Source organism: Oculina patagonica, chromosome 13, assembly GCF_052425735.1.
Source record: "Oculina patagonica isolate OP01 chromosome 13, crgOcupat, whole genome shotgun sequence".
Classification (NCBI taxonomy): Eukaryota; Metazoa; Cnidaria; class Anthozoa; order Scleractinia; family Oculinidae; genus Oculina; species Oculina patagonica.
The window spans coordinates 23,159,670-23,173,400 of NC_135770.1; the positions used below are offsets into that span (position 1 = coordinate 23,159,670).

A 13,731-nucleotide genomic window follows, 5' to 3' on the forward strand; every position below is an offset into this window, starting at 1 on the left:
GAATATCTCCAATAGTTCATAAGTCTTTGACGACTAAGCGCTTATTCTGGCAGAACACAGCATCGTCGAAGAACTTAATTACGAATTTGAAGACAAAGCTGCAACAGCAGACGTTCAGAATCCTTCGTGGTAAAGTACTATAAAGCCGGAGGGAAACGAAGCGAAGCAAATCCTCAACTGCCTGTACGATCCCATTCCTAGTCATAATATTGTTTCATAGATAGCTAGATATACCTTTATTTATACACGATAGATGAATCTTAAAGCTGAAAGCTTATGGGGTCCGGAGTGTAGTGTTAATACATTAAAATTTTACATTAAAAATCCAGGATTAAAATTTGCATCCAAAAGCAAACTACGCCTGAAATCACATTTCTGAAAATATACATTTAAAAATAAGTGAAATGTTCGTCTTTTAATATTGTAGAAGAATTGTTGTGGAATTAAAACTAAAATGTTTATATCCTGTCTTCCAATTTTGATGATTTGCGAGTTGCACCGACAATCGAGCAGTCGTTGGCTAACATGTTGTTCCAGAACGCTGGGCGCCACATGTGTTATCCTTTACGGCCACCGTCTTGCCATGCCATTTGATGCTCCCTTGATGTCACAGCGCCAGTACCTGATATACGCGGCCTCTGTATGCCATCGATAGATCAAGACCTAACGTTGTTTGTAACATCCAAAAATTAATGAATTATCTCTTTCAAACCAAGTGTAAATTTGGGATCACTGATGTGTTCAATTCACTTTTCACCAGGACGAGCACGACTAGCTGAAAAGTTATGCAAACTCTTTGTCGTAGCCCTTCATAAACATTCCTTTTGAAATTTCCATCACTAACTGCAATTATGTGCGAGGGATTTTGGCCGTTAAATAATGATAAGAGTCATAGTAAATAATAAAGGTGGTAAATTTTAAGCTCGGTAATAAATAATGAATATGAAGTATTCAACATAACACGAGCATGGGACAAAGAAAAAAAAAAGAAATTCTGAGTCCCCGACGGGAATCGAACCCATGGCCTCCCAGATGCCGGTTGGGCGCTCTAACCAACTAAGCTACGAGAGACTCGTTGTGAGCTGATAAGAATCATGATAGCTATGAGTTGTTATTTCTGCGTTTTTAAGCAATTTGTCGTAAAATACAATAGGCTTAAGGTATTTTGTTATTACATCTTTCATTTCTTATTTCATTTGAAGGAAGAAGTAATAATATACAAATATAAGCAAAGATAGTTTTTGCAATTTAAGGTGGATAAAAAAACAGGAAACGCGACAATATTGAGCCATGTCTTTCCAAGATGCTCCGTCCTTCGACAAAGCTCCTTTAAAGTCCCATGGGAATATCACCATTGTTATTTGAATAGCGAGGGCCAGTCCTCAGGCGAAGTGGCGACGCTTTATTGACACAGACGACTTTTTAAGTGGTAAACGTAGTCTTGAAAACGTAGAGTCAGTAATTGCTTTTTATACGTTAACACATCTATCTGCAACTCATGCAGATGATATGAAGGACAATATTCTTTTGCATTAACAATCTTTTTATATATTTTAAAACCACTTTTCCGCAGGAAGTTTGGTAGTCATTTTTGTCACTTTAAAATAATACACTAAGATAGCATAATACGGTCTAATAAGGAAGATATATAATGCAGCTGAGACGAGTATCTATATCTAACCATAACATCGCGTAAAGATATATTATTCAACTCAAGTATTAATCAATTGTTTGATTGATTTATTGATGGATTGACTTAGTGGCAAATTCAGCTTTGCCGAAGTGTTTGCTTTGTTAATGCACTACAAATAAAACACCAAATAAACAAGAAGATAAAATCACGACTCGTTAAAATTATTGTTATAATAAACTTTTCCCGCAGAAAGTTTGATAGTCAATTTTGTCACATTAAAATAACACACTACGAGAGCCGGCTAATAAGGAAGATATAATGCTGAGACGTGTATCTATATTTAACCATAACATCGCGTGAAGATATATTATTCAACTCAAGTATCAATCGATTATTGTTTGATTGATTTATTGATGGATTGATTTAGTGGCAAATTCAGCTTTGCCGAAGTGTTTGCTTTGTTAATGAACTACAAATAAAATACCAAATAAACAAAAAAAAAAAAAAACACGACTCGTTAAAATTTTTTGTTATAATGTTAAGTCTCCAATAGTGAGCAATTCGTAAAGAACACTGCTCAACAAGATGCGCTCGTCTCTGAACGTTCGGTTCATTCTGCAGCTATCCTGTGTGATCGCTGTAGTATCTGCTGATGGTAACAACACTGCACCCGTGTCGACTCCGCCTCCTTCGAAAAAAAGCGAAAAAGCAATTATCGTGAACGCGAATGGAAATTCAGGCAGCATTGAGATCGCCAACGTGAAAGATTCACCCAACACCGAGAAAGCCATGAAATCTCTTGAAGCAACTTTGGAGAAAAACTTTCAGAAGCTTATTCGCGTAGTCAATGGCACATCTCGTGGAAAACCCAACGTTGAATCTGGTATAAAATATTTATTGTGTCACTTGCTTGATTTTCTTTGTTTGTTTCTTGCTAAACTTTATTGCATTTTTAATGGACAAGTTTGTCCTTTGCGTTGTGTTAAGACGCATCTGCCTTGCGCATTGTAAAAATGTGTCTCTTGTTTGATTTACTATCTTTGTCTTGTTTCTCGTTTAACTTTATTGCATTTTATCTTGGACAGGTTCGTCCTTTGCGTCGTGTAAAGACATTTACGTGAATCATAAGTAAGTTTTTGGGTTGCAACATAAGTTTCACGGATACTCTAGTGAATAAAATAGAAGGAAAAGAACTTAAAGAGCTTACTAAGCAATTTAGTCATTTGGGATAAATTTGTAAAAAAATTAAGCGATCAACGAAATAGTCGAATCCTTTTCGTCCATTTTTTGGCAAGTTCTGACCAAAAAAATCTTCATTTCGTATTAATGAACAATTCTTCCCTTTGGCCGCTGCAGTTTGTACATTGTCATATTTTTTTTTTTTTAATTACCTGTTTTATTATGATAAATGAAGTTCGGTAAATTTATTCTAGAAAAAGACCTTTCGAGAAAGCTTTAAATATTAGTTCCTGTTCAAAAATTGTCTTGTATGAGTAACCATCTAGAAAGGCGGTGGAGCAAGCATCACACAGACGTAGTTTACTTGATTTATTTTTATAAGGATTTATTAAATTTTATTTCTCGAAAAAAAGCTAATTAAACTGAAGTTCTAGGTATAGTTCTCACGTTGTCACCTGTTTTGTTTTGTATAAAGTTCGCAAGGGAACAGAGCTTACTTTCTTCAAATGGACTCTGGGAAGGTCCCTGTTTACTGTCACATGACAAGTCTTGGAGCATGCGGTGGTGGTGGATGGACGCTGGTCATGAAAATTGACGGCGCTAAGGTAAAACATGGCACTCTATAATCTAAAACAATGTAATTAAAACATTGTGAAACATTATGACGTATTCTTGTCGCGTTATGTTTAAGTGACAACTTTCGGTGTATTGCCGCTGTGTGTTTTTTGGAGGCAGAAGGATTCGATCGAAACCTTCAGTTTCCCTTCAGAGAACAAACAAAACTAGTGCTTGTTACCTTGACGCGTAAATTCTTCCAAAACAATTTTTATTACAAAATGCTTACTAAGGTAAAATAAGGTTCAGCTACATTTTTTAAAGGTGCTGCGTAATGTCTATGAAATCACCTCAAGATGTCAAACAATGGAAGAAAAACCTTTTGTTGGGATGGTGCAACTCTCAGTTTGTATTAAATATCGCGATTCTTTTTACTCTCGATAGGCAACCTTTCGTTACGATTCCCAACTCTGGAGCAACAAGATCGACTTTAATCTCCCAGGAGGAAAGACTGGGTTTGACCACCATGAAGCCAAGTTACCGACCTACTGGAACACACCCTTTTCCAAGATTTGTCTTGGTATGAAGATCGGCCATCAAATCAACTTCGTTGCCATCGACAAGCAGGCCAATTCTCTGTACTCACTGATCGCTGACGGGAAATACCGCCCCACCTTACTGGGTCGCAACACGTGGAAGACGCTGATTGGTTCACAGGCCTCCTTACAGACCAACTGTAACAAGGAAGGATTCAATGCAGTGGTTCATCCTAGCTATTCTAAAGCAAGAATCGGCGTCCTTGGTAACAACGAAAATGAGTGCAAAAGCTGTGATTCCAGAATCGGCTTTGGTACAGGAGGGCACCCTGATGGCTCCAATACGTGTGGGAACGCGGCCACCGGTAGTCCTGATAATGGAGACAAAAGCATCAAAGTCATGGGATACATCTTGGTCCAGTGACATTGGAACTTAACTATAGCAATTATAGAATGATATCGACTGATACATTAAAGTAGTATCTCAGTATGTGAGTCAAGAAACAGAGGTCAGTTAGAATGTTCGACAATTAAACATTGGTGATGGGAATACACATGTATCCGACTAATATATTGGTGTAATACAGGAAAGCACTGCACATAAGGATGAGCTTACCTTATTATAGGAATATAACGAGGCATTTTAACAACGCGAACAATATTTACGCGTAATAAAATTAACGCGAATTTAGGTAAAGTTCTGGTCAAATGCTTATAGTAAAAAAGTTAACATACATAAAATAAACGCGAATTTTTGAAATTCGCGTTAATAACATGTATCGTTAAATTCCTATAATAAGGTAAGCCCTAGACCCTTGCAATTTGTTTTCACCCTAAAGACGAAGAGTTTAATAGTCTAAGAGATGAAGTAGCAAAGGTCCCTCATCTATGGTGCAAAGTTCTCGTTAGTGGTAGTAAAGATTTCCTTTGTTTCCTTCGTGAGAAATTAATGACCATGTGCCCTTAATTATATATAACCCAAACTCCTGCGAGGTCCCTTAGTAGCCGTGTGCATGATGCAGTCGGTTCGGGGCGTAATAGCGACTGTCTGTAAATATATATGGATAATCCCGCCACAGGACGGGAATTTCGAATTTTCTTTTATCTCGTCAAAAAGACCCTTTCGGTGAACTATTTACAAAAAAATGTCGTTGAAAAGTTCCAGCGAGTTTAATGTTTGTGAAATTCAAGAGAACTCGAAATACCCAGGAGGAGCCAACGTTCTGATGAAGTTTGTGAAGTAATCATTCAACAAAATACTACATTCAGTTGCTTCCAAACTCAAACTTTCCATTTCTTTTTGTGTGTGATTCCCAGTCCCAGTGTCCCAAATCTCATTTTCCCAGCGACCCAAATCCAAGTTCCCATTTAATCCCATTGGGCCCCTCTTAAAAGATAAAACTATAGGCGCAAAACAGAAGAAATAAAGTCTTGAGATTCTGCAAAAACTTGATTGGAGAGCCATTAACTTTTTTTAAAGGTATCACGGAAGGAAAGTTGGCGTTTTCGTTCCAACTAAAATTGTGTGCAAACCATCAAAGGTGACCCAAATAAGGTATATATTTTCTGAAAGCTTATTGAATAAAGATTGCAGTTTTGGATTTTGTTTTGATCATATAGACCAATTTCAAGAGACAGGGCTAAATCCACTTTCAGTCTCAGCCCCTTTTCAGGTCTACATTCTCTTTTTTTAAAGTCTCAAAATCCAACCTGAGCATCTCTTCAGACATTTTTTTTTTTACGGAGGCCATATATCCCAGGCGCACTCCATTATACGCACGATTTTTCAGTCTGTCATAGATGGCGCATTAATGTCTTGGTCTATCATTATTTAAAGGTAGCCTGCGTAGCAGTATTGTTTCTCGCGCGCGTATATGGGAGAAACGCGAAAGTCGCGAGAGGACCACGCGAGAAAAAATCCTCGATTTTTTTCTCGCGCCCCCTTCTCGCGATCGCGCAATTTTTTAAACGCGCTAAAAACTACACAGACGCCTGCAGTACGCAGGTTACATTAAAGGAAGCGTCTTATGCTTGGGCCCTCGTCACCAGGATCTCGGGCCCGCCTCACGGTCTTCAAATTTCTATCTGAAGACATTAGACTACTGATTTCAGTCGATTCCTTTAGCGACAGAGTTTAATTAAAAAGAAAAAAGAAAAGAAACGAGCACCCTGATAAACTTTGCTAAAGTATTTATCTAATAAAATTACCACATTCATTTGACAGGCTACGGACAAGAATATCTGAAACATCACTACTAGTGATTAAAATAATCACTTTGGGTTTTTTCAGTGTATTTCTGGACCGCAATCCCGGACGAAACCAGTTGAGACAAACGCATTTCACAGATTTTTCGCGAATGTCTTGCCTGGCAAGCTTGTGAAAAACATGTTATCCCCCTCTCCCCCCACTCAATGTTGTTTTATGGGGTTTGCAATTCACCAGGCTTAGTTTTCATAAAACGACAACATTGACAACATTGAAATAGGGGAGGGGGGATTGACAAACATGAGCTGTAGTACCAAAATTGGTGAAAATTAGCAGTGTCTCAACCCTTTCGGCCGGGATTGTCTGAAGTGCATTTGGATAATTTTGAGAATCCCAGTTCTTTTAGCTAACTTAAAACGCCGAAATTATGTAATTCGCTTTGAATTGCTCTTGTGAAATGATTTTGATCTAAGAAATAGTCTACACTGAAATTTTAGGAGTCAAATAAAAGGCTTCTTACTGATGCAGGGCTGTGGCATTTTAAGGCTGCCCTAGATGCTGTGGTAGCAAAGGTAGAATAGGTGTGTTTGTAGACGAATACTAATGTTTTATTATTCTAAACGTTATTTAACCATACAATTGACCTATAAAACCTGAGAAAAAATAAAAATGAGTTTTAAATGTACGTAACTGGTACTTATTAGACCAATTTTTAACAATTTGCCGATACAGTTTTCGATTTACAAGCGAATAGAGTATAACTGAAACTGAATTTCCTTATAAAACCACAACGTTCAATGCAGTAAACAAAACAAAATGGAACATGTTTAGCATTTAAAAGAAATAGAACGAGAATTCTCTTTGTAATAACAACATCTTTTGAGCTGATTAAAGTATAGCAATGGCATCACGCGATTATGTCTCAAGCGTGACAAGTTATATAACGCGTGACGGGCCGGCGGTTAATATGAAACTATTGCAAGCGACGGTTTTTATATACTTAATCGCAGTTTTCTGTCCCAAATGGAATTGCTGTTCCTTAGTTCAATACTAGAAAGTTTAATAACTGTAAATACTGTAATTTTGAACGGTTCACAAGAGGATCTGTGGTTATTTTGATTGTTAACAGACTGTTCACATCGGTTCACAACGGTTCACAGCTATTTATAAAAGAACTCTGATGATCATCTTTTATTGTCGCTGTGAACCGTTGTGAACCGTTGTAAATCGTTATTTTTCGCTTCGGTTGTGTTCAACATACAAAGTGGACCGACTGTGAACCGACTGTTACTTAGATTCATTCATTGCTTTCCGATTTAAAAAGGAGTAAAGAACAGTTCTGAAATCTCGGGATCTGAAGTGTTAACTTCCCGCGGGTAACGCGGGATATCGACACGTGCCCGTGCTATCTGCCATTTTTTAAGTGATTGTTTATTGCACAGTGTCTCAACCCTTTCGGCCGGGATTGCGGGTCTAATCCACGGAAACGCGGAAACAGAGAATACGTAATTAAAAGCGATTTCTCGTGGCGTACAAATAGTCCAAGTTTGATATTTTAAGGGGCTTGGGGTATAAAACAAAAGAAATGATTTATTCAGCAGTCAAAATTGATTGTTGTATTTCCCTAAGGAAAGAAGGCAAGTCAGAATTTTAATATATCGAAATTGGCCTATAAATTATGCCTTAAATCTAATGGGAATGGTAACTCGCCGATTATTGTAAACTTTGCCTTACCCCTTCTATAGCTGACAATTTTTCCCGGCCCGTGTTTGCTGGGTTGGTTTCTGTAATATACAAAGTATTACATATAAAATTCATAACGACTGATGTTAATTAATACCGTATTTTCTAGATTAAACGCCGGGCCCTGAATAAACGCCGGGTCTCCAAGGTAGAGTGGTAAGTAAGCCTTTTAAGCATTTATTTGAGGTGTAATATGCTTTAGGTATGGTGGCAAGATACATTCATGTCACAAATAATGACTAAAAACCCTTGTTTAATAAACATTTTGCTCAAATAAACTGCACCATTCAAATAAACGCCGGATCCACAGAAACAAGTTTGAAATAAACGCCGGGGGCGTTTAATTGAGAAAATACGGTACATTCCCTTCTGTCGAGACAAATATAAACCTAAACTCGAAATGCTACATTTCAATGAAATTAAAAAACCTAGAATATTGCTCGGAATAAGACACAGAACTAAGACATTAAGATTCCACTCAATGATTTATAATGACTTTGGACTAGTGGAGCTATATCTTAATTAATGCACTACATACAAATATCATAAACAGGAAGACATTGCTACAGCTAAAAAAAGTGAATGAATGAATGAATGAATGAACTCATGAAGATTTTATTTAATTCCACCGTATTTACGTACATAAAATGTTTTGTTTTTGCTATAAGCTTCCTCAAAAACATACCTACTAGGACAGAGACGTATCCTGATTTCTAAATAAAACACCGTTGTTATGATAAAAATTGAAGAAAACATACAAATGCCAAGTGAACCATTCTCTTTTCTTCTGTGAAATGTTTAAATCACATTATAAAGAGAATGCGAGCCTTGTCATGACAGTGTCTCATTAGTTCTTACGGAGCATTTTAAGCGCTAATGCAGCGCTCAACATCGTCAAGTAACTAACAAATTCAAATACTAAGCAGCAACAGCAGACGTTCAGAATCTTCAGTGGTAAAGAAAACAACTTGAAACTACTTGAGGCCGAAGGGAAACGAAGCGAAGCAAATCCTCAACTGCCAGTACGATACCTTACCAAGTCATGATACTGTTCCATAGATCAAGACCTAACGTTGTTTTTAACATCTAAAATCCTTTTTTCAAGGAATATTACCCCCCTTTGTTCAAACAGTCAAACCAACGGTAAATATCGGATCAAAAGAAACGTCTCTAAGTTGTGCAATTCACTCTTCACTGAGACGAGCACGACTAGCCGAAACGTCGTGCAATTTCTTTGTCGCAGTCCTTCATAAACGTTTCCTTTGAAATTTCTAGCAACTGCAATCATGTACGAGGAATTTTGGCCGTTAAATAATGGTAGAAATGATATTACTTTGGGTGGTGTCTGCAGTTTTAGCAATTTCAGTAAACATAAATAGACTTTAGGTATTTATGTTATTATGTTATTTTATTTCTAATGTCAAAATTTAATTGAAGCCGGGAGAAGTAATAATAGACTAAAATAAGCGAGGATGGCTACTGCATATTGAGATGGCTTAAAAACGAGAAACGTGAAAAAATTGAGCCTTGTTTTTCCAAGAGGCGCCGTCCTTGATGTAGCCACTTTTATCCCATGGGAATATCACCAGCCGATGAATTGCTATTTGAATAGCAAATGCCAGTCTTTGGGCAAAGTGGCGACGGTTTATTGACACAGGCGACATTTTAATGGTTAACTTATTCTTGAAAACTAAGAGTGATTGCCTTTTATTGAGTCTCTCTCTATGTTTAAACGTCTTGCCACTCATACAAACGATCTGAAGGACAATTGTCTTTTCCATCATTTCCATATTAACTATTTTTCTCGCACGGAGTTTGGTAGTCAGTTTCTTCTTCAAAAAAAACACACTAAGAGATGATAAAAAGGTAATATATACTGTTGAGACATATGTATATCTAAATTAAACTACGTATCAATATAAAAGGAATCTCAATGGCATACTGCTTTAAATAAGATCGCGTGTGCTAAGACATTGGATTCCACGTGACTTGTCATTGTTTAAGGTTTAATTGATTGATTCATCGATCGATTAGTTGATTTACAGACAAATGCAGCTATTCTGGAGTGTTAGCTTTGTTAATGCACTACAAATAAATATCATATAAACAAGAAGATATAATCACGACACGTTAAAATTGTTGTTATAATGTTTAATCTCCAATGGTGAGTGATTTGTAAAGAACACTGTTCAACAAGATGCGCTTGTCTCTAAACGTTCGGTTCATTGTGCAGCTATCCTGTGTGATCGCGATTGTAACTGCTGATGGTAACAACACTGCACCCGTGTCGACTCCGCTTCCCGCCAAAAAGAGCGACAACACAATTATCGTCAACGTGAATCAAAATACAGGCAACACTGAGAAGGCCATCAAATCACTTGAAGCAACTTTGGAGAAAAAAAAATTCAGCAGCTTATTCACGTAGTCAATGCTACAACTCGTGGAAAGCCCAGCGTTGAATCTGGTATAAAATTGTGCCTATTCTTTGATTTGATTTCTTTGTTTTGTTTTTCGCTTAAATTAATTAATCGGGCGTGGCCGATTTATAGTTTACCCTTTGGTCGTCCTAGAGCGTAGTCTCCTGGCGCGGCCAAAAAGACGGGGATAGCTTGGGGTTGCTACAAAACCGCTACGAGTGACGCATACCGCAATGGTTTTCATTTTAGTTTTGACAGGAAATCGTTGCAGGCGCACTTGGTCGACTTTTGGGTTAATGTGTAATCAGGTTGTGTTTTTCTGCTTCGGCGGAAGGACAGAGAAAAAAGCTTACGGTGCAAAGTACAGTATGGGGCCCAGTTCTCGGCCACTTTTGACGTAAACTTGTATTTCTTACCTCAGAAGAACCGCAGGAACTTGAAATTTCTCCCAGAGCTAGCTACATTATTCAGCTTTTTGGTGTAAAGCTATCGACCGGTCAAAAATTAATTTGCCCGAGCAATAATAAAAATAAAAGCTCCATTTGTGGGCCCAGTTCTCGGCCACCTTGGCCCAGTTCTTGGCCACTAAAAAGCTTGTGCGTAATTATCTGTAAAAAAAATGCTCAATTAATTTTCACAGTCATAAAATCACTCTGTAAACCTATTTATGTTATATCGATCCCAAATTATTTTTATGAGGCTTTGTTTTACTTTAGAAAAGAAGGATTTTAACGCGCCTAGTTGCCTATGTGCAGGTTCTGGCAAAACCGCATTGTGTGACCCGTACATTTAGATGGTTTATTTTGCAGTGAAAAGGTCTTGAAAGATTTAGGTGTTGTAGAAATAATAGACAAGACAAGAGTCAGCTCAAAACTTAGAGATAAGATTAAACTTTATTTTTAAAACATTTATTTCTTTCATTCTGGCAGCAGCAGATGAAATTATATTAAAAACCAAGCGCTAAGCTGTGATAGCGAGCAGGGTGGCCGAGAACTGGCAAATACGCAAACGTCGCAAGAAAAAATTTCGAAGTAAATTAAGACCAAAAAATACAACGGTTCAACGAAAAGTTAACTAAAGCAGAAAGCTGAATTATTCTACGTTTCACATGCCAAAAATTAGCTCGTATGGTGGAGGCTTTTGGATAAAATACGAATTTAACTACATCCATGGGCAAAGTACAGTATGGGGCCCAGTTCTCGGCCACTTTTGACGTAAACTTGTATTTCTTACCTCGGAAGAACCGCAGGAACTTGAAATTTCTCCCAGAGCTAGCTACATTATTCAGCTTTTTGGTGTAAAGCTATCGACCGGTCAAAAATTAATTTGCCCGAGCAATAATAAAAATAAAAGCTCCATTTGTGGGCCGAGTTCTCGGCCACCTTGGCCCAGTTCTCGGCCACTAAAAAGCTTGTGCGTAATTATCTGTAAAAAAAAAATGCTCAATTAATTTTCACAGTCATAAAATCACTCTGTAAACCTATTTATGTTATATCGATCCCAAATTATTTTTATGAGGCTTTGTTTTACTTTAGAAAAGAAGGATTGTAACGCGCCTAGTTGCCTATGTGCAGGTTCTGGCAAAACCGCATTGTGTGACCCGTGCATTTAGATGGTTTATTTTGCAGTGAAAAGGTCTTGAAAGATTTAGGTGTTGTAGAAATAATAGACAAGACAAGAGTCAGCTCAAAACTTAGAGATAAGATTGAACTTTATTTTTAAAACATTTATTTCTTTCATTCTGGCAGCAGCAGATGAAATTATATTAAAAACCAAGCGCTAAGCTGTGATAGCGAGCAGGGTGGCCGAGAACTGGCAAATACGCAAACGTCGCAAGAAAAAAATTCGAAGTAAATTAAGACCAAAAAATACAACGGTTCAACGAAAAGTTAACTAAAGCAGAAAGCTGAATTATTCTACGTTTCACATGCCAAAAATTAGCTCGTATGGTGGAGGCTTTTGGATAAAATACGAATTTAACTACATCCATGAATTTTAAGGAGCCGTAAACAAACAAATTTTTCGGGAATGCAAATTCACCTACCTCCGCGTAAACTCGACGTGTGAGCTTTCTATATCGAATTGAACGATCAAACTCAAAATACTTAAAGCACATGAATCAGTCTATCGTTTGAAGGAAATACCTATTTCTTTTAATTCAACTGGAGTGTGAAAAAACGCGTTAAACACAAAGTGGCCGAGAACTGGACCCGGCCGAGAACTGGGCCCCATACTGTACTGATATTCACCATTGTGAAATTACACTTACTTTGACAAGTTAAAGTTATTTTTGTAAATGAAAAAGGTAACGTCATTGATGTCACGCAGTGTTTTTTTTAGCAAACTAGATGGTTTGCTGGTTTCTGACTATGAATGGGGGTGTGATCTTGCGGTATATTTTTTGAGCCTGACTCCGCCGTAAAACTTTTTTTTTATTTAGCAAGAACTGTGTCGATTTTCATTTCTGAACAATTGGTCGTCAAGTCGTTTGTCACAAAGAGTAGAATGTTTGTACAGCATGTTTTGGAATTATTTTAGATTTGGTTAGTAAGACGCTTCTGAAGACCCGAGCAAAACATTGGGAATGTACAGTATTAATAGGAACTTGAATGGAATTTTTCACAAGTTGGATAAAGGTATCAACTAAAAAAAAATGGACTTCAAAATGAGAACTTGGATTTTGTTGTAATTAAATTTTATCGCGGATTGGATGCATAATATCACGGCTTTGAAAGTCTTCAAATAATTAGAAAGGTTCCTTTCTTCCTTTTGATCTTATTGTTATTTTCATGTATTGATTATTCGAAAGTGGTTTTCGTTGATACGAAAAAAAACGGGTTTTCACTGAATTGCTTGAAGTATTTTTAGACGTGATAATATTGGCTTAATCAAATTACATTGTGCACGAAATATTTGTTATTCTTTTGTCTTGAAACTTTGAGGAAATTGAAATTTTTGTTTGACAGTAGTGTATGAAAGGCATTTTATAGAACTGAATAAAAAATAAGAAACATTGATAAAGGTTATTTCAAAGATTTATTTTGCCTGATTTTGAAGGGTTTCAGGAGTTTTAAAGAGTGCTGGTAAACGGCTGTATGTTGTTTGTGATTACGGATCTTATTTAGTTTCGAACGCTCTAATTTTTGAAAGGTTAAAACAGGTTAAAACCGGGTGGTTTCATGAGTTTTTTTTAGTAGAAAGGTACGGTGGTGGTCAAAAAAAATGTTTAGAAAGGAATGACTGTAGTAGCACGTAAGTCGGAGGTTTGCGTGAGTCACGGGGTATAGTATGCGTGAGCTGGATTTCCGGCGTCATAACGGCATGTTTTGTTTACTGAAAGATACACTCGACGTTTAGTTAGCTTAGTCGGCTTGGGAAACTATTTTAAAAATGAATGTTGTAATAGTTAATTAATAGTAATCTAGAATTAACCCACTCTCGATTGGAGTCTGTTCTGGATTC

General features: G+C 37.1%; 2 protein-coding genes across 2 annotated transcripts in view; both read left to right on the forward strand.

Annotated features, from left to right (window-relative positions):
• Positions 1-13,731, forward strand: part of LOC144636272 (uncharacterized) — an 85,460-nt gene that overhangs the window by 69,211 nt on the left and 2,518 nt on the right. The gene's annotated exons all lie outside the window — the stretch shown is intronic.
• On the forward strand, positions 2,219-4,444 carry LOC144636443 (putative skeletal organic matrix protein 5). The gene is made up of 4 exons (XM_078495655.1): positions 2,219-2,516; positions 2,719-2,761; positions 3,288-3,417; positions 3,812-4,444. The coding sequence occupies exons 1-4, from the start codon at positions 2,219-2,221 to the stop codon at positions 4,325-4,327; spliced, it is 987 nt and encodes a 328-aa protein (XP_078351781.1). The 3' UTR covers positions 4,328-4,444.

What these genes read in the sequence shown, in the direction of transcription:
- LOC144636443 (XM_078495655.1), top strand. Translation starts at nt 2,219, where the DNA reads ATGCGCTCGTCTCTGAACGTTCGGTTCATTCTGCAGCTATCCTGTGTG. An exon ending in GACATTTACGTGAATCATAA is followed by an intron (nt 2,762 to 3,287) that starts GTAAGTTTTTGG and finishes TTTTGTATAAAG; the next exon opens with TTCGCAAGGGAACAGAGCTT. An exon ending in TGAAAATTGACGGCGCTAAG is followed by an intron (nt 3,418 to 3,811) that starts GTAAAACATGGC and finishes TACTCTCGATAG; the next exon opens with GCAACCTTTCGTTACGATTC.